At 34.4% G+C, this 21598-nt stretch overlaps 1 protein-coding gene across 4 annotated transcripts in view; it reads left to right on the plus strand.

Moving 5' to 3' along the window:
• LOC136028703 (serine/threonine-protein phosphatase 2A 56 kDa regulatory subunit epsilon isoform-like) overlaps window positions 1-21598 on the plus strand; it is an 85359-nt gene that overhangs the window by 22741 nt on the left and 41020 nt on the right. For 2 of the 4 annotated variants that reach the window (XM_065706555.1, XM_065706557.1), the window contains exon 3: window positions 8895-9094. In XM_065706555.1, coding sequence (XP_065562627.1) covers window positions 8895-9094 — 200 coding nt within the window. The remainder of the gene's footprint in view (window positions 1-8894; window positions 9095-21598) is intronic. The other 2 variants (XM_065706556.1, XM_065706558.1) reach the window with 1 other exon arrangement.

Raw genomic sequence — 21598 nt, forward strand, 5'->3', positions numbered from 1 at the left:
TTTTAGGACTCCAGTTCAAATAAGATGCAACATGATGAACTAATATACTATTATCTGGGATGAGGGCGAGGTTGATCCAAAGGTCCATTGAAAGGTCCGTTGATCCACCGTTTGTTATTGCATTGGAAGTCGAAATAAATGCTAGAGTCTAGCTCAGTTTGAGCACGGGAAGTGGGTGGCATATTGATTCGAAGATTTAACTAAAGCAAATGAAGCTCAATAAGAGAATGTTTACTGAAGCCAGACTATTTCGCTGAATATATTAATTTTTAACGATTCTGTTCTTATTTAAATTCCTAAGACAAAAACTCTTGACGTGACAAGCTTGAAAAAACAATCATTTCCTCTGCTCTTAAATTATGAAAATCTCTAAATGCCTTTACGTTAAATCGGTCTTATTCTGGAATAGAAAAGTCATAACCTCAATTAGGGATGATTTTAGAGTACTAATAAAACACGTCTTAATTAGGTATGATGAACCGATTTCATTAAATACTCAAAACCGGTTTTATTTACAAACTTGTATGATAGGCATGAGAATTTTGTCGTTGTTGGTAAGTTTGTACCTAGTTTGTTAGAAAGGTCTTTCTTTGTTTTTACAATGACGTTTCAAAATTTAATCATGTGCTGTAATTGAATTAAGCGTAAGCCATCTTCGCTTTAGTTTCTATAATAAAAATTAAGGTTTATCAAGGGTCTGATTTTTATGTTTTGTTTCAAAGAGTTCGTAGTAACGAACTCTAAGCAAGGAGCGACTCTTATTATTAGTAACCAAAATTCTAAACTATGGAGTTCTGAAACAATATATACGCCACTTAAGTTCGATTTTTATGGCGATTCCAAATATAAAAATTCCACAAAGTTTGAAATTACGAGCCAGAGAACATTTGCCCAATTTTTGAAAAGCCGAATGATCTTGGTGAAAATTGACAGTAAAATTTAAAATGTCAAAGAATCCTGTTGCAGAAGTTTCAGCCCTTTTTACAAATGTGTGGAATTTCGGAATTTTTCTGATAAGGATGATAACGGATTTTTTTTTATTATTTTCTTCTTTTTTCCATAAGGGCGATTGTATCGAACCGATGGTTGTAGAATATCGGGAGACGCTTCATTAGAAAGTAAATTGAAATTTCTTTTGCCTATTTGAGGAGTGAAAAAGATTGTGCATCAGCAAAGTGGCGTTTTCTTCCATTATGAGGTGCAAAACGACGAACGTGGCCCAAGGGCCGAAAAACCATCAAGTGAAGATAGCTTGTCGATTTTAAATTACTGAATGACTTTTTTAATTACTTTAAATTTTTAAGTTTATTTTTTTAATTTAATTTTTTAGTTTAATTTTCTTTTTTTTTTCAAATTACTAAATTACCAATGAACTGTGGGATTGATGCCATCCCCATAGTCATAGTTGTTTGAGCTTCTGAGCATTTAAAAGTAGATCTTTTTCAAAATTCTAATCCAATATTTTGAAGGGATTGCAATTAAAAAGCATAGGAGGCGGCTGGTGGCCCTCCAACCAATTTTCAATATCCATGCACAATATGTTTTAAAAGTTTCAATTCAATACCCTCAGTCTTTCTTGAAATATTACAGATCCTCCTATTAGATAAACTGGATCTAATGAGCTTTCTTGTAACCAATGTTGAGCTTTCTTTTTTTGTGATCAAGCTTTCTGTGCTATTTCAATGTCATTGAAATAACATCTCTAGGATTAATTAAAACTAGGACAAATATTATGCATCCCCCTATTTGATTAATTGGATTCAATGAGCTTTCTTTTTGTGATCAAGCTTACTGTGCTATTTCAACATTATTGAAAAACGTCTCTTGGATTAATTAAAATTAGGACAAATATTGCACATCCTCCTATTTGATAAATTGAATCCAATGAACTTTCTTCTAACCAGTGTTGAGCTTTCTTTTTTGTGATCAAGCTTAATGTGCTATTTCAATATCATTGAAATTCAATCTCTAGGATTAATCAAAAAACTGGGACAAATACACATCCTCGTATTTGATAAACTGGATCCAATGATCTTTCTTGTAACCAGTGTTGAGCTTTCTTTTTTGTGATCAAGCTTAATGTGCTATTTCAATATCATTGAAATTCAATCTCTAGGATTAATAAAAAAAACTAGGACAAATACACATCCTCGTATTTGATAAACTGGATCCAATGAGCTTTCTTGTAACCAGTGTTGAGCTTTCTTTTTTGTGATCAAGCTTAATGTGCTATTTCAATATCATTGAAATTCAATCTCTAGGATTAATAAAAAAAACTAGGACAAATACACATCCTCGTATTTGATAAACTGGATCCAATGATCTTTCTTGTAACCAGTGTTGAGCTTTCTTTTTTGTGATCAAGCTTAATGTGCTATTTCAATATCATTGAAATTCAATCTCTAGGATTAATAAAAAAACTAGGACAAATACACATCCTCGTATTTGATAAACTGGATCCAATGATCTTTCTTGTAACCAGTGTTGAGCTTTCTTTTTTGTGATCAAGCTTAATGTGCTATTTCAATATCATTGAAATTCAATCTCTAGGATTAATAAAAAAAACTAGGACAAATACACATCCTCGTATTTGATAAACTGGATTCAATGATCTTTCTTGTAACCAGTGTTGAGCTTTCTTTTTTGTGATCAAGCTTAATGTGCTATTTCAATATCATTGAAATTCAATCTCTAGGATTAATAAAAAAAACTAGGACAAATACACATCCTCGTATTTGATAAACTGGATCCAATGAGCTTTCTTGTAACCAGTGTTGAGCTTTCTATTTGTGATCAAGCTTAATGTGCTATTTCAATATCATTGAAATTCAATCTCTAGGATTAATAAAAAAACTAGGACAAATACACATCCTCGTATTTGATAAACTGGATCCAATGAGCTTTCTTGTAACCAGTGTTGAGCTTTCTTTTTTGTGATCAAGCTTAATGTGCTATTTCAATATCATTGAAATTCAATCTCTAGGATTAATCAAAAAACCAAGGACAAATACACATCCTCGTATTTGATAAACTGGATCCAATGAGCTTTCTTGTAACCAGTGTTGAGCTTTCTATTTGTGATCAAGCTTAATGTGCTATTTCAGTATCATTGAAATTCAATCTCTAGGATTAATAAAAAAACTAGGACAAACACACATCCTCGTATTTGATAAACTGGATCCAATGATCTTTCTTGTAACCAGTGTTGAGCTTTCTTTTTTGTGATCAAGCTTAATGTGCTATTTCAATATCATTGAAATTCAATCTCTAGGATTAATAAAAAAAACTAGGACAAATACACATCCTCGTATTTGATAAACTGGATCCAATGAGTTTTCTTGTAACCAGTGTTGAGCTTTCTTTTTTGTGATCAAGCTTAATGTGCTATTTCAATATCATTGAAATTCAATCTCTAGGATTAATAAAAAAACTAGGAAAACTGGATCCAATGATCTTTCTTGTAACCAGTGTTGAGCTTTCTTTTTTGTGATCAAGCTTAATGTGCTATTTCAATATCATTGAAATTCAATCTCTAGGATTAATCAAAAAACTAGGACAAATACACATCCTCGTATTTGATAAACTGGATCCAATGAGCTTTCTTGTAACCAGTGTTGAGCTTTCTATTTGTGATCAAGCTTAATGTGCTATTTCAATATCATTGAAATTCAATCTCTAGGATTAATAAAAAAACTAGGACAAATACACATCCTCGTATTTGATAAACTGGATCCAATGAGCTTTCTTGTAACCAGTGTTGAGCTTTCTTTTTTGTGATCAAGCTTAATGTGCTATTTCAATATCATTGAAATTCAATCTCTAGGATTAATAAAAAAACTAGGACAAATACACATCCTCGTATTTGATAAACTGGATCCAATGAGCTTTCTTGTAACCAGTGTTGAGCTTTCTTTTTTGTGATCAAGCTTAATGTGCTATTTCAATATCATTGAAATTCAATCTCTAGGATTAATAAAAAAACTAGGACAAATACACATCCTCGTATTTGATAAACTGGATCCAATGAGCTTTCTTGTAACCAGTGTTGAGCTTTCTATTTGTGATCAAGCTTAATGTGCTATTTCAATATCATTGAAATTCAATCTCTAGGATTAATAAAAAAACTAGGACAAATACACATCCTCGTATTTGATAAACTGGATCCAATGAGCTTTCTTGTAACCAGTGTTGAGCTTTCTTTTTTGTGATCAAGCTTAATGTGCTATTTCAATATCATTGAAATTCAATCTCTAGGATTAATAAAAAAACTAGGACAAATACACATCCTCGTATTTGATAAACTGGATCCAATGATCTTTCTTGTAACCAGTGTTGAGCTTTCTTTTTTGTGATCAAGCTTAATGTGCTATTTCAATATCATTGAAATTCAATCTCTAGGATTAATAAAAAAACTAGGACAAATACACATCCTCGTATTTGATAAATTGAATCCAATGAGCTTTCTTGTAACCAGTGTTGAGCTTTCTTTTTTGTGATCAAGCTTACTGTTCTATTTTAATACAATTGTAATAACATCTTTTGAGAGGAACTAACGTCGCTCGATGATAAACATTCCTTCCTAAAGACGAACTTTATTCATACTTAAGAGTTAAAATATAAATTTATTTTGAAATTTAAATTAACAACATTCATTTAACAAAATTGGTTCATTTGAGGCTCGGTAAAATTATGTACATTAGTCTATGTAATTGTGCATTAGCCGGCGTATCCTTGTGTAAGTGTGCGTGGAGCCTCAACAAACACGTACTAATGTCAATTTTTTTTGACCCCACGAGCCTTCAAAAACATAAAGAATCTTTTTTTTTTGGGGGGGGGGAGTAATCTAATCTCTTTGATTTCCAGGATTATTTTTGATTACACCTATAATAAGGGGGATGTGGGGTGATGCGGCCCCTTTTATTCCCGAAATTCTTTTCTGGGTAACATTGATTAAACTGACATTCCCAACGGCAGAAAGGTGTCTATTAAACTTATCAATTGTAACTTCTAGGCACCGTGATCGACGCCATTGTTCTATTTAGATACTTTGTTTGACATATTCTAGTTATACAAGACCCCACAAATCTTAAGAAAAATAAATAATCGTTTTTTTTTGAGGGGAGGGGTGATGGTAATCTAATCTCTCTTGATACCCTAGATTATTTTTTTTATTATGCATATAATAGGGGGGTTGTGGGGTGATGGTGTCCCTTTTACTCTCGAAATTCTTTCTTAGGTAACATTAATTACACTGACATACTCAACGACAGAAAGGTGCCTATAGGACTTATTCAACTATAACTTATAGGTACCGTGAGTGACGCCACTCTTCTATTTAGATACTTTGTTCGACATGTTCTAGTTATTACGAACCTTTAGAAAAATAATGAATCGTTTTTTTTTTTTTTTTTTTTTTAGGGGGGGGGGTAATCTAATCTCTCTTGATTCCCAGGATCATTTTTAGTAGACATATAATAGGGAGGCTGTGGGGTGGTGGTGTCCTTTTTACTCCCTAAGTCCTTCCCTAGGTAACATTGATTACACTAACATACTCAACGGCATAAAGGTACCGATAGGACTTATTTAACTATAACTTATAGGTGTCATGACGTCATATATGGTTCTAACCTACGATTATGACGACATTCATCATCTAGTAATCGAATATATGAAAAATATAGTTTTTATGTCACTTGGTATTTACCAAGTGACATATAGAGATCGCTATTTCTGTCGGTCCGTCCGTCTGTCTGTCTGTCCTGGTTTTGCTACTTTGGGCTCTTCCAGATAAGCTAGGACGATGAAATTTGGCTGGCTTATCAGGGGCCAGAGCAGGTTATATTAGAAATAGTCGTTTCCCCGATTTGACCCTCTGAAGGGGGGTGGGAGTGGGAGGACGGTTAATTCGGAAAAATTAGAAAAAATTAGATATTTTTAACTTACGAACGAGTGATCGGATCTTAATGAAACCTGATGTTTAGATGGAAATCGTGTCTCAAAGCCCTAATTTTAAATCCTGACCAAATCCGATGACTTTGGGGGGAGTCAGAGGGGGGAACCTGAAATCTTGGAAAACACTTAGAGTGGAGGGATCAGAATAAAACTTGGAGGGAAAATAAGCACAAGTCCTAGATACATGATTGACATAACCTGAACCGCTGCTCTCTTTGGGAGAGTTGGGGGAGGGGGAGGGTTGATTCTGAAAAATTAGAAAAAATGAGGTATTTTTAACTTGCGAAGGAATGATCAGATCTTAATGAAATTGATATTTAGAAGGACCTCGTAACTCACATATTTTAAATCCTGACCGGACCCAGTGTTATTGGGGGGGACCGGAAATCTTGGAAAACGCTTAAAGTGGGAAGATCGGGATGAAATGTGGTGGGAAGAATAAGCACAAGTCCTAGATACGTGATTGACATAACTGCACGGGATCCTCTCTCTTTGGGGGAGTTTAGGGGGCCTATTTTGGTAATTCGGAAAAAAAGAGGTATTTGTAACTTACGAACGGGTGATCAGATCTTGATGAAATGTGATATTTAGAAGGTCTTCGTGTCTCGGAGCTCTTATTTTAAATCCCGACCGGCTTTAAGCCTCTGATTTTCCTTTTAAATTAATCTATTGATTCTTAGAATTTTGCTAGAGCTCATGCCATATGAGAAATAAATAGGTGAGAAAAAACGAAGATTTTAGTTTGTGTTTTGGTTAGATTAGGTTAAATTTTGCATGAAGCCCCGCTATATTTGACCCATAACCCCTCCCCTCGTAATGTGCAAATGTACAGCCCAAATCAGTTGTTTAAAATGAAAAAAAAGGCTAACTGTAACATGTAATCGAAAGTTTAATATGAAGACGTGTGTGAGAGGGATGGGGGGTCTCAGTCCATTCCGTGGTTTTGAACTATTGAAAGTTTAATTATATTGACGCGCGAAATAAAGAAAAGAAAGGATATAATAATTGAAAAATCAAAAGAAATAGGTGAGAAAAAGCGAAGATTTTAGTTTGTGTTTTGGTTAGATTAGGTTACATTTTGCATGCAGCCTCGCTGTATTTGACCCTTCGTAATCAAGGTATATTTTAATTAAATAATTTAGTTGGTATTTTGGTTTGGTTAGGTTAGAAACCAATTATTATAATGCGTTCTGCGGGGCCTGATTTCCATAATTCTCTGTTGCAATTTCCATAATTTTGTTACTAAAGTGTTTTATTTCCATCATACAAGGTATATTTCATTAGGATTAACTTAACTTCTTGAGTGTGTTGGGTATAAGAGATACGTACTATTAATTCTGTTTTTTTATTTTATTTAGTTGTTAATAGTTTATATATTTTTATATAGTTGAGCTTGGCGAGCCACATTGACTTCATTGCTAAGATACCTGTCAATTATAGCATAGGTCAAGGGCTCAAGTCTCTCTGATTATTGATTATATATATATAAATGGATTTTCGTTTTTTTTTTAAATATCATTCTTGCCTGACATGAATTCATTGAAGAGATTTGTTTCTGAAACAATATTTGAATTGATACAGCAATTATCATTTTAAATATTATCATTTAAATATTATCATTTAACAATTAAAATTTTTAATAATTAATTATAATATGTAATGGTAAATTATACATTCTTAATTAAAATTATAATTAAATGAATTATAAATTATAATTATAAAATTATAATTGAATTAACTCAGGCCGAGGGCTCGAGTCTCTCTGCTTATTGTTTTTTTTTATATAACGGATTTCCGTATTTATTTTGGAAATAACATTTGAGTTAATACGGCAATTTTCATTTTAAAAATGTTTAGGTTGTGCATAGTGCCTTTGTAAAGAATTAAAATGTAAATAATTAAAATTAAAATGTAATATAAATCATGTATTATTGATTAAAATTACACTTAAATTAATTATAAATAATAAATTATGTTAATAAATTATTAATAACTTGTGGTAATAAATTATGAATTAAAATGTTCGAATGATTTCAAGTACCAAGGACAATGAAAATGAAATCTGAGTGCTGGAATCGCTTAAGTATAAACATAAACAACCATATACATTCTATCTTAAAAATTTAGCAAAAATCGGAAATTCAATTTTTACTGAAAAGGGCATCTATATGCAGTTTTTGGTAGTAGGTTGTGCCAAATTTGATATATAAATGAGGGTAAAAGATTAGAAAAAAACAAGCTAAAACACACGACAACAAACAGCTTAATAATGTGTTGCTTTCTGTGAAGATTTGGTTGTCTTGTGAATCAAAAGCATATTAATGTTTGAATTTTTACGGACGGAAAACATTTTCAAAAATAATTTATAAGTTTCGCTTATTTACTTTCATGGTTCAACGTGGTAACTCTGACGAATTTGTGGTGCTACCCTAAAAACGCTATAATTTTGTAATAGCTAACAGAAAGTTGCAGTTGTCAGACATGAATAGACCCAAGATAAGCCTAAGGGGGCAAAAATATTTTTATTTCGAAATCCTTACTTTCATTTAAGAACAAAATATATTTCCATTCGACTGGTAAAAAAAAACCTAAAAAAAAAATTTCGCTTTCTGATCAATGGTCTGCGTTGCGCTTTCATCATTCTCCTGACTCACTGCCTTTAGCCGGGAGTGCAATGCGTAGCTGTGGGCAAATCATCTGACACTTCCCATGTTCCCCCCACCAGATTTCTCCAGGTACCCATTTAGAGTGGGGTCGACTCTGCTGAGCTTACAGAATCGTACCATTGACCCCCGTTCCAAACCAAACAACCAGCGATATTATAACAATAAATAAGATTTGCTTTAAAGTCTATTTATAAGACCGTACATCTATTCTGTCCATTTATTTTACTTAGTAAGAATTGTTTTCTCTTTTCATTTATTGTATCGTAATTTATTTAGTAGATGCTAATCCACAAGAACAGGAAGAACTGTTTATTCGAAAGTTGCGTCAATGTTGTTTGGGATTTGACTTCCTGGACCCGGTTGCCGATTTAAAGGGGAAGGAAATTAAGAGAGCAGCCTTGAGTGAACTTGTCGACCATATTGCCACTGCCAGAGGAGTTATTACTGAACCAACCTACCCGGAAATTATTCGATGTGTAAGTTATTTTTGACTTTCTTAGTGTATTTTTTTAAATGTACACTAAATATGTAATGTTCTTACTAAAAATACAGAAAAACAGAGAGACTACTGGTAATGAACCGTGTGACTCATAATTGATTGTTCTTTTTACTGGTTTAAAATTTGCCAAATTAGATTCATAGCTTATATAATACTCTTGCTAAAACGCAGAGAAACAGGGGGGGGGGGTCGTGGTCCTGGAGGTACCCAGTTTAAACCATTTTTCCCTCCAATTTTTTGCACACAGAAACCTTGATAATTTGTTATCTTTTTTTGTATTTCACTTTCGAACGAACAATCTTGAATACAGCCCCGAGGACTATTTGTGAAAAAATTGTATGACTCCTAGCTTTTGGTTCTTTTTAGAATTTTGGCATTGGTCCCCCCTACCAATAAAGTTTTTAAACGGCTGTGTAATTTTCACTCTAGAAATAAAGATTAATGTGATCGGCTTGCGAAAATACGCCACAGACCTATGACCAATGAAATTGACCAATCACTAGACCAATCAAATTAAAGCACAATTCTTTTTACCATGGAATTACAATAAAGCAAGGATATTTGTTCGGGGGGGGGGCAAAATTTTTTAGGAGAGTGTCAAATTCCCACCCCTCTGGATTCGGCCTTGCGCGAAAGTAATTGTTCTTTTTTCTTAGCCGAAATGTTTTCTCCTTTTTTCCAAGGGACTATGCTTTTAAAAGATAATTAGGCTCATTATTTGCGGGAAATAATGACAAGTATGGAGTTGACTCTTCAAAGATTGAGTAATTGAGTAGATTATGTTCTGTCTAAAGGAGTTTGCTGAAAATATTATCGATTGGGTATCAAGTAAGTCCACTGAATGTATTTTATTCTTGTAAACTCTCTTATTCTTGTAATGTCCTGTTCTGAAACTTAAAATAACTCTAACTTACAAGTTTGGTAAAAAAAAAAGAAGTTATCATACCTTATTAAGAAAATAAAATAGATGGCGCAAGACACGTGCGTCAGAATGTCAATCGATACGGTGCAACGTCTTTTCAATGATATGATTCTTGTGATGAAAAAAATTGAGCTGCGGTCGACGTATTGGGGTGTAACTAACACTCTTTGCTGCTCGCTTACCTCGCCATATATGTAGGTATTGTGTCGAGTCTCAAATATAAACTGAGATTTGAGTCGAGGAAAGCTTGAACTCGCATGCATCCCTTAGAACAGGGGGCTACATCAGCGGTGTACTTACGGCTGCGAATAAGATAAATAATTTCCGGTGATGATTATAAAAAACGTTTCTATTCGATTAGCTAAGCATGGCTTATGTGATAATTATTATTTCACCTTGTTTTACCTTTTTCCAAATGGAGTTTGAAAACCCCTTGAAAAGGTTAGAGTATCATTGCCATAAATGGTATCGCGTTTCGCCCAGTTTTAACTGGGGTGGAGTTCAGGTTACGTATGGCTCGAATTTAAATGTTTGTGATTAGCTGTGTATTAATATACTCAATAGCGTATATTAACTAAAAACTTAATTATTTATTACTTTTTATTTTTTTATGTTTTTTCCCTTAAAAACTCTTGACGTTTCACTTTCCTTACCAAATACCATGGAATATTTGGTAAATTTGGGTTTAGCAATCGATCGTATTAGATCAGCAATACACTTAGAGATAGAAATAATTAAGGATAACTGTTATTTAGGGAGAGTACTGGTCATTCCTCTCTCAAATATTTTTTGCAGATAAAAATTCAAGAAAAAGCGTTTTGTTTTTCTCTTTTGGACTGCACAACTGTTTTTCTCAACGTTATGTTACGGGCTCGATCACTATAATTATCAATGGTTACAGGAGACCTTAGGCCCTTGTGATTGATAAATCTTTTCATTATTTTTGTTGACCAATCAAAAAGCACTGCTCTCTGGTCTACAATGATAACCCTAACGGTTTAAACATGGATTTTGTTGTGACATTGTCATTCATTCAGTGTCATTACATATTCTCCTTTTTTTGAACTTTCTGCCTAGATTTATTTACAAAAAAGTCCCAGGGAAGGGGATCATAGAATGGAGATAAAAGGATAGGTTTTTTTTTAAGTATCAGGGATATCAAAATAAAACTTTTATTGAGCCCTAGACTCACCTTAGGTCTATTCCTGTTAGAAAACTGTGATTTTTTAAGATTTTGTTTTTGCTTTCAAAATTATGGAAATTTCTGCAGGAGCACCACATTTGTGTCAGTGTTGCCATGTTGAACCATGAAAATAAACAAGCGAAACTAACCAGTTAAATTTGGCAACGCTTTGCGTACGTAAAAATTCAAACATTAACAATCTTTTGATTCCAAAGACAAATAAACCTTCAATGGAAAGCTATACTTTATTGATCTGCTTAGTATCATATGTTTAATCCGATTTTGTTCGATTTTTCTCCATTTTTTTTTCTATTATGCTAGCACCACCACCAAAACTGCGTAAGTGTATATGGAGGTATTCTCCAGTAAAAAATAATTTACTGATTTTTAAACTTCTTAAGATTTATATGCAGGGTCGCATCCAGGGGGGTTGAGGGGAAGATTACAATTAAAAAAACGAATCAAAAATTTGTTTATACATATTTTTGTTAAATCTTTACGAGTTGGATAAACATTATGGGGGGGGGGGGGGTTAAACCCCCCCTAAAGTCCCTTGGATAACCCCCTTGTTAATATTGTTGTGTAAGTTTCTACTTAAGCAGTTGAAACAATCAGATTTTGTTTTTGCGTTGCTTGGTACTTTACAAAGTCTGTTAATGGGGCCCCAAAAGTTATCACTATGTCTATAGTTTTCAGAGACAATGATATAGATTGAAAGATTAGATATAAAAACTGGCTTTTAAACAAGGCCTTAAGCCACTGCGATGTTCTAATGCCCTGTTAGCAACAAAGAAAAAAGAGAAAGAGTGCTACCCATACAAAAATGGGATTTTCCGTGTTATTCAATATGAGGGCTTTAGATTTCCTATTCAAGCTTTTCAACAATGGTTATTCCAATGGTGTAATTTTTTTTTGTGGTAACTCCTTTTAAAAGGTTTGAGGTTCTTTGTAAAAATTCCTGCAAATATGTTTTCAAAATAAGATTATAAATTAAAACTAATGTATATAATAATTACCATTCCTGAATCAGTTGCAAATGGCAATATCTTCTCACTAGACTGTTTTTTAGAAACACATTTTAAAATTTTTGGTGCCCTAGGGCTATTTTAAGCTTCTTTAAGGGCTCAAAATGGAGGTTGCCCCTGAGGAGATTATTGAATTTGGAAAGAACGTAAAAAAAGGTACCAAAGTATTTATTCACTTTCTTCCTTGCTAAATTATGTGAATATGTAAACATTTACCCAGAAGAATTTCCTCCGGACGGAAATTTCAAAGAAACACCCTCTCCCCTGAATTGACCTCTTAGCCATTTGTCTAGTTTTTTTTTTTTTTATCTGTGCTGAGGTTTAGTCTACTATACCAAAAGAAGTCCAAGGACGCTACGTAATTAAGATGAAAATGAAAGTTTAATCAAACTAGGCATGTACAGATGAGACGGCCGCCCCTCCTAAATTGGCCTCTTTTGGCCGGGCCATTAGTATATGTAATTTTGTTTCAACAAGTTTGCTTATGAAAGATTCGCCAAATATCTTGTTTATTTTACCACTATTTTCCATGATTCACTTAGGGGAAAAATTCTCCCACTAGTGCTCTTCAGATATGTTTATGGCTGTCGAAATAGCTTAATTGGTATGGAAGTCGTCAGTAAAAGTGATGGGATTTTTTTTTTTCTTTTTGTGAAATCCGTTTCTTTCTTTGAGAATTTGGCATCCGTTCTATCTTAGAATGATGAAATTGGCTTTTCTTTTTAACCTCATTAAAGCAATAGGATTGAAAAATAGATTAATTCAGATTAGTATTTACGTGCAGGTTATTTATGAAAGAATAGGAAATTAAGTAGGAGTGGTTCAGTAGCTGGGAGGGCTAAATTCATAAATAGAGCTCTGAGCAAAACGAATCCTATTTCGGGTATCGATTCTAGTGTTCCGAGAGCCAATCATCTGGCGGAACACATCTCCAGGATTTCTGGTTTCTGCTCATGTTAAATGTTGATAAGGTTTATTCAACTTAGACTGTATTTGGTATTCAGCGGCTGGGATGTTTATGTTAATTTTTGGTTATTAATGTTGCTTTCACGGTATGCTGTAGAATCTTTGACTAGCGTAGTTTAAGACTATGTTATGTTGTCTTACGGAGCAAATGTTGTCGATAGCGTTGGCCGTCTCTAGTAGATTTGAGCTCTGCATTGAATTTTCCGTTATGCAAGTTTATGTCACGTTATGGAAAGTCACCTTTCCTAATTTTGAAGATATTCTCCATACATAACAGGAGTTCGGTTTTTCTCGGGGGGGGGGGGCAAGTGTAGACTTTTCTGCTCCGGCCACACTATCAATACTGTAAAAATTGCCCATTTTGCCCCAAAATGTGCTTCTTTTGCCGACTCCCGGACATGCCGCCTAGGGTGCTTACCTACCTCTAGTCCCCCTAGATCTGGCCCTGTCTCCTTATGTCAGACGACTTTTGGGTTTTACAATTTACTGTAGATGCTGGTCATACTAGATTAAACGAAATGGGACTCTGTGACCCCTTTGAAAGCTGATTGGGCCCGAATAATCTGCTAATGCCACTACTCAGGTCGGTGCCGCATAATCCCTGCTTCCCTTTTACTATGATATCTTAAAACTGCAAGAATACTCAAAATTACTTCTCTGATGCATAAACTGAGTAAAACTTGGGTCAATTGCAAAGATCAAGAGTTAATTTGAAAAAAAAAGAAAGGTCGGCTTTAAAATCCACTCTTTGCGCTTTATGCATTTTTTCTGACTCTTGTCTGGCGATATTTTCTTCGCGACGGAACACCGCGAATTTGAAATTTGAATTTGCAAGTATTTGCTCCAGATTCAAACATGGACTAGAAACACCTATGTCTCTTGGCCTTATACTGTGAAACGAAAGATTTCGATTTCGATCCGAAAAGATTCGATCCGAATAGATTCGATCCGAATTCGAAAAGATCGAAAAGATTTCGATCCGATTTTGTAACTGATCTGATGTAATGTTGATTTACCAACCTATAATGTAAGCATTATATGACCAACCTAAAGGTTTTTTTTTGGGCGTGTTAAAATATAAATATAGAGCTCTTTTTATTGCTATCGGTGCAGCAGTAAATCTTCTTACTGTTTTGGGTGCTTTTTTGCGTTTTTTTCTTATGAAGGGTTTTTTTTTTGTTTTTATTTAATAGACTCTTCTAGTGTGTATTTTTCTTGTATATACAGAAGGAACGAGTAGATTATTATCATTATTAGCAAAAAAAGAAACTTTCAGATGAGCAGTTAATAGGTTTTGGAATATAATTTATTTTTAAAGTACCGAAGGGAACTTGTGAAAAATATGCTGCCTGTAGTCTGAAATTACATAATACCAGGCTGTAATTTGGGGAGACGGGGTTCTGATAAAATTTCGTTTGCAAACTTCAGATTCATATAGTTTTTCACCAGTGTGTGTTCTCGTATGGCCTTGTCCACCCCAGGCCAAGACAGAAGCGCAAAGCTATGCTAGTTCCCTACCTATATTTCTTAACTATTGTCAATAAGTTAATAAACTTTGATTAAATAGTAATAACAAGACATAACAAGAGATCCCTCTACAATAGTCATACGTTAATCATAAGAGTTTGATTATCCAACTCCATTCTTTATTTTTAATATCAAAATAGCTGTCGTATGATGATTATGATGACTTTAGATGATGATCCTGACGGTTCAATGGAATTTTACCGCAGTCTAGTGTGAAAGCATTGTTTGGTATGAAAGGTTCTACTTATCGTAACGTAGTTTAACCACTTAGCGTGGATACATGGTGGGAAAGCCGCTTAACCCCTATTTTTCTGAGTCTGAGTTCTGAGTTTCTCTGAGTTCTTTATTTAACAATAAGTTCCATAAACAAAAAAAAAACTACTTCAACATAATCTCCCCCATAAGGCTCCATGGCCGGGAAAGAACAGGGGAGAAAAAAAAATATGAACACAAAAAATAAAAAAAAGTCCAATCACCCACTTTAATAATCCCCAAAATGACAAGCTAGGCAGGGGATAGCGTTTGTTTTTGAACAAACATTTATAGGGATAGCGTTTGTTTTTGAACAAATGTTTATAGGAATAGCGTTTGTTTTTGAACAAACGTTTATAGGGATAGCGTTTGTTTTTGAACAAACGTTTATAGGGATAGCGTTTGTTTTTGAACAAACGTTTATAGGGATAGCGTTTGTTTTTGAACAAACGTTTACAGGGATAGCGTTTGTTTTTGAACAAGCGTTTATAGGGATAGCGTTTGTTTTTGAACAAACGTCTATAGGGATAGCGTTTGTTTTTGAACGTCCCAACGGCTGGCTGATTCGTGCAAACGCTGAGAGCGTGTTTCAGATCCTGTTAAATTCAATGTATGTATAATGGTTCGTCAATCCATGTTTTGACGCTAAAATCTCAAAAAGAAGTTGCAATATGGACTTAATCGATTTAACTTTGGGTCGTTGAAAAGTGATTGGTACGAAATAATTCAGACGGGGTGGCGAGTTTAAGCGCACTGGCTTTCTATCTGTCTTTATTGTAGTATTTTTTTAAATAGAAAGAAGATACAATTTAAAAAAGAGGGGTTGTGATTTTTGTATAAACTTTTTTTTTTTCAAAGTGCTAAATAGATTTCAAATGCCCACTGTGGAGGGCAAGAGCATGTACTTAACCCCTTCTTAAGAGGAAAGAAATACATACAAAATACGGAATGTAGCAAAATTCGATTCATAGCAATGACACTTTCCTGGTAAAAAAATCTTCCTAGATCTTTCTCTCTAACAATTGTGAAGTAGCTATTGTTTTCTAATACTTTAAATAGGTTGAGGCAGAAATTGAACTACCCACTCCTATTTTACTATTCGTGTACAAATAAAATGACAATTGGATGTCACGTTGTAAAAATAACCGAAATGCTGAAACAAACAAACAGACAGCCTACTTGCAACTTTATTGTGGTTCGAAAAACAGGTGTCCTTCTCAAGTGGATAATTTCAGACATAAACACATGCACTAAGAAGTCTAAAAAAGGGACTTGTTTTGAATAGTAGTTTCGCCATGTGTTTCATCATTCCTTTAATTTCAAAACGAAAAAAGTGAATTTTGAACGTTCTAAGTTTAATGTAATTTTGCCATTGAGAGCTTAAAATTTCTGAAGTTTCGAAATTATTATTTTTAATTTTGACTTTCTTTTATCTTTATAGATTATAAAAAGAAAAGTCTCACATTGACTGAAAATATTTACATTTTATTGAAGCCGGGGTTCCCGCGCCCTACTAAAAATTGTTGGCGACAGAAAACAGCGAGGTAGCAGTTTCTTGTTAAAAAAGATGTTGTAGTAAAGGTTAAACCAGCAGTAAGCCAACAAAATAGAACGATACAGTTCCAACAGTGAGCCTAACAGAAGTGAGCCTTGTTGTTTGTCTTGACGGTTGAACAATGGAGGGGGGGGGGGGGCAATACGACAAAGCTCTTGAAGAAAGTGAATTTATATGCTAACAGAAAACAGCCATCAACGTTCCATCAAACATTTCAGTAACAGACTGGAGAGTCTTGCAGTGAAAGTTCAGTTTTAGGCAGATCAATACATCTAAAATAGGAAACTGCAACAATAAGGGAAGTATCACCCCGCAGCACCATTATTCATGCTTAGTGTGAATGAAGGGAAATGAGAAATTAGTTCTTATCCGCCCCCTTTCTCATTCCCGCTTCTATATTTATCTGAAGGCTCATAGACACTTGGGGAATGAAATATGCTCATTTAGGCATCTGCACTTAATCGATTCAGATCAATCCAGCAATTGCAGCTGAATATGTCTACCCCTCATCTGTCCTGTGTACAGGCATGCTACTCAACCTGCTGATACGAGGTTACATCGGCATTCACTCCTAGGCGGCATTGACCAAGATGCCCAGGCCAGAGCTGATTCAACCTCTCAAAAGCGGATATTCATTGATCATTGGCATCAGCTTTCGTAGTTTACTAGATTACCAACATCTCTATGATTTTTCAGTGCCCCACTAGCGGCGAAAAAGAAAAGAAAAAAGGGGGACACATATAATTCATATATATGAAGTTTTCAGCTATGTATATTCCAATGATACAGTTTCCTATTCGATCCGTCATCATTTATGGGGATTTCAGGCCATTTTTTGAAGCTTTAACGCAAATTTGTTTTTGCAATAAATTGCAAAAACAAATTGCAAAAATAAATTGCAGTTACCATTGGATCAGCTTCAAATGACGATTCTTCCTCACTTGACAGTTTTTTTTCTTTTTTTTAGAAGTGTTTTCAGGTTTTCAATGATTATGTGCTAGAGTTCATTCTTTACTAGGTTGCAGTGAATACTGCAACCATGAAAATGGCGGAAGTTGCCTTTTTTGCTTGTCCAATAACCAATACTTTTTATCCTTGTTTGCTCGAGCTGAATAAGAAGTACTATTAATTTTATCATCATTATTCTAAGGTTTGCATTTTTCCTGGATTTTGAAGACTCCTTATTTCAGTTCTTGACATATTTTGGCTTGTATATTTTGGAAAATGAAATAATTGTTCCAACCGAAGGCCATCGGTTCACAAAATGGGAACAACATCTATTTAATAAAGATCATTCAATGCGGGTTGTCTGCAATACTTCTCAATTTATACAAAGTCCATACCCTGGAGATTTTATATGGTTATGGCCGGGGTACGGGGTACGGGGTATCCATATCCCAGCACTTTAATATAGTAAAATTCACTCTTGAACACATTTATTAGCCATTATTCACCGTGTTTCACACAGCCAACGATTTCATTGTTTAAATCCTTAATACTTCACATCCACAAATAGAATGAAACCCACATTGGGCATGTACCTACATGCATGCACAAAAAATCGGGGCTTATATATGGACTTTTTACTATTATGATATCAAAAATGGTTGATTTTTTTTCTAAAGGAAAGTTGTAAGTGATTCAAACCTAGAACGAGCAGTTATAGAGTTGCATAAGTCAAACTAAAAGAAAACATAAAATACCATGAATAAATAAATGAAACCTCAGCCTTATAGATCATGAGCAAGAGTTCGATTCTGTTGATAGAAGAGCTTTAGCGAAGGCTTCATCCTTGTATAGTATACCAGACAAATACATGAAAGTGATTAGTTCTATGTATGAGAAGGAAATGAAGTTAGAAGCTGATTTCGTATTAAATTAAGAGTCAAGCAGGGCTGTGTTCTATCCCCCTTTATATGAATCATTTTGATTAACTTAGTCTGAAGGAGCACATAAAAGGCGATCGGAAAACGCGGAATCAAATGGGGAAGAAAGGCTTTCCTCAATTCAGATTATGCTGATGATTTAAGCATCCTAGATGCTTGATAAGTGAAGATGAAAAGATGACGTTAGGCAACAAAAAGATTGATCAAGTGGACAGCTTCACTTACCTTGGTAGTATTATTAGTAAAGACGGTGGGAGCAGTGAAGATGTTAAAAGTTGAATAGCCAAGGCTCATGGTGTTTTTTCGCAGTTGCAAAAAGTTGGAAAGAATAGAAAGGTACGTCTGCAAACCAAGCATAGGATATTGGAAGTTAAAGTGATGACAGTGGTCAAATATGGTTCTGAAGCATGGGCGCTACGAACAACGGGCAAAGATTTGCTAGATGTTTTCCAGAGATTGTTTATGGAGTCTTTTAGTTACCCAGCTGACTGACCATATTGCTAGCAGTAAGCTGTACGAAAAGTGTGGTTCAATCTCGCTTCCTAGGATTATAATTGAGAAAAAGGTTGAGATGGCTAGGGCATGTTCTGCGGATGAAAGATAACAGATTGGCGAAAAATGTCCTTTTCGGCCAACCGTCTAAGGCTAAACGGAAAGCAGGTAGTTCGCGGTTGGGGTGGAAGGATGTCGTAAAGAAAGATTTAAGGGAAATGGGAACCTCTTGGGAGGCTGCAAAGAAAAAAGCTTTGAATAGATTTGGATGGAGTAGGAGCATACGTAGCTGTGTTGGCCCCAGACTGCTTGGTGCTGCGGCGAGCTGTTAGTAGTAGTGGTAGTAGTAAAACGAACAGAAACTGAAATGAAAAATCAACTCGAACTTCAAAATAACAGATAATACTACGTATGAATACATGAAACCTAAAATAAACATAAATTTTCACAAATAAGAGTAAGCCTGCCCAGAGGACGGGGGGGGGATAACTAGCCCTTACTTAAAGAAACCATCCATTTTTCTAAATCCCTCCTCAAATCAGTTGATTCTCTCCAAGTTTGCTTGATCTGAGACCATGCTTGATAAAAATGAAAATATTATGGTATGTTCTCGTTTTGCTTGCCTGTGTGAATGCTAGTTCAGTTCAGTTCTGAGGAGAATCGAAGTAATACAAATTAATTTAGTAAATAGTTAGGGATCAGACATAGACTCCTAATCCCTACGGAATATAGGTCCTATTTGCAATATCCCAAGATATTTCAGATTCTATGTTCAGACCAATGACAAACTAAAAATTGTGAGAATATTATAATTAATCACTAAAAAAGGTCTTTAACATTTATAAAAAAGCGAGAGATAAATTTTTATTTATAATATATGCTAACAAATTACATATACGAAGTTTGGGATAAAGAGACCCTCAAGCCAAGAAAAAAAAAATAGTTGCTATCGGCGATACAAAAAGAAGTCTATTCACCTATCTTATTGGCACTGGCCAACAACAATACAAAACAAGTGTTGGGAGAAATTCCACAAATCGCTTCATATTTAGCTAGATATAAAAGTTCCAGACCTTGATTAGAATTGATACAGTAATGAACAGGTAATAAACGATCCATAGACTGTTGGAATGCAATTGAGTCCTAGTTATTCAACATAAAAAATGCGTGGGCGGGTGTACTCTGCCAAAACATGGTATCTACATCTTTCAAGTTTTCTAGAAAATGGCAAATATTAATTTTTTCATTTTTGGACCGAGAGAAATAGATGAAGATAATAGAGTTTCTTCTGCTGGGCATAGATATTAACTTTCTAATTCCAGTCTGGATTTGGTTTTGGATGCTGAAAACCAGGGAAATCTGGTCTTACCCTGTAGATACCAGGACATACCTCAGAAAGAATAACAGATCGGAAAATTTTGACCGCGCCATTGGACTTTCCATAACAAGATTGGAGGAGGGCCATCCTCAAATTGACATTAACTTTTTGTGTTGATTCTCGGTTTTGGGGAAGGATAACCCTGTTATGATCTCAGGTAGTCAAAGTAAAAATAAAAAAAATTAAAAGAGCACTCGTTAGTTTTCCGTATTTATCAGTTTTTTTTTATTATTTTTGAATAAACCCCTTATATAAGTATTGAGGCTGAGATAGGACACTTTTGAGCTGATAGGGAAAAGGCTATAATCTGCGATTTGTCCCGAAACGATTTGAGTATATCCCAAACTAATTTATCAAAAAGGGTAGAATCAAAGTTAACTGCAAGTTTTTATTCATAGCTAGGTACCAAAACTACAAAATTTCTAGCTCCTTAAAATTTCTTGTGGTTTAATTGAATCGTAGGCTGCAGCTACGATTGCAGCGGTAGCTGCAGCCTAGTAAAAAATGACACGACCCACAGTTAACCAAAAAAAAGCTTGAAACTTCTAAAAATAGTGTCTGACCGAAACAAAAAGTATACCATTAGAATTGCCTTGACCAAAAACACTTAAAAAAAAATGACCAAAAATTTCAAAAAAAAATGCAAAATCAAAAAACTGCAAAGCTCCTTAAAATTTCTTGTGGTTTAATTGAATCTTGGTACTACTTTTTTATATGCATGCACGCCATAAGTGTTGTATCATCTGATTTGTATGACCTTCTAACTATCCCACTATTCACTTTAATTCAGGGGCTTTTATTTTCTTGTGCATAAAGCTTCCTTTAACAGTTCATATCGTTATCGTTGCTATTATTTCAAATATTATGGTTACTATGATTCTCTTTACTGTGTTGAATTATTTACTTTTGTTTATGATATGTGCTTGTGACTGTCTTATTGTTTTTGTCCATATATAAAGTTACTTTAACTTTCAAAAACTTTAAAGGGTTTTTTAATAACACTTTAAAGTGGCCTTTACTTGATTAAATAAAAAAAACGAGTTTTTCAACTGAAAGTAATGAGCAACATTAAAACTTACAACGAACAGAAATTATTACGTATATGAAGGGGGTTGCCTCCTCCTCAACATCTCACTTTTTACGCTTAAGTTTTTATTACTTTTAAAAAAGCTTTTTATTGTTATGATAAAATGGCCCTTGTGTTTCAGGAGTCGTTCTTAAAGATTGGGGACGAAAATTCAAATTTTAGCGTAAAGAGTGAGGGGCAAATTTTTTAACTTTTCCCCCGGGGCTCT

This window comes from Artemia franciscana, chromosome 7 (genome assembly GCF_032884065.1).
Source record: "Artemia franciscana chromosome 7, ASM3288406v1, whole genome shotgun sequence".
NCBI classification, from domain to species: domain Eukaryota; kingdom Metazoa; phylum Arthropoda; class Branchiopoda; order Anostraca; family Artemiidae; genus Artemia; species Artemia franciscana.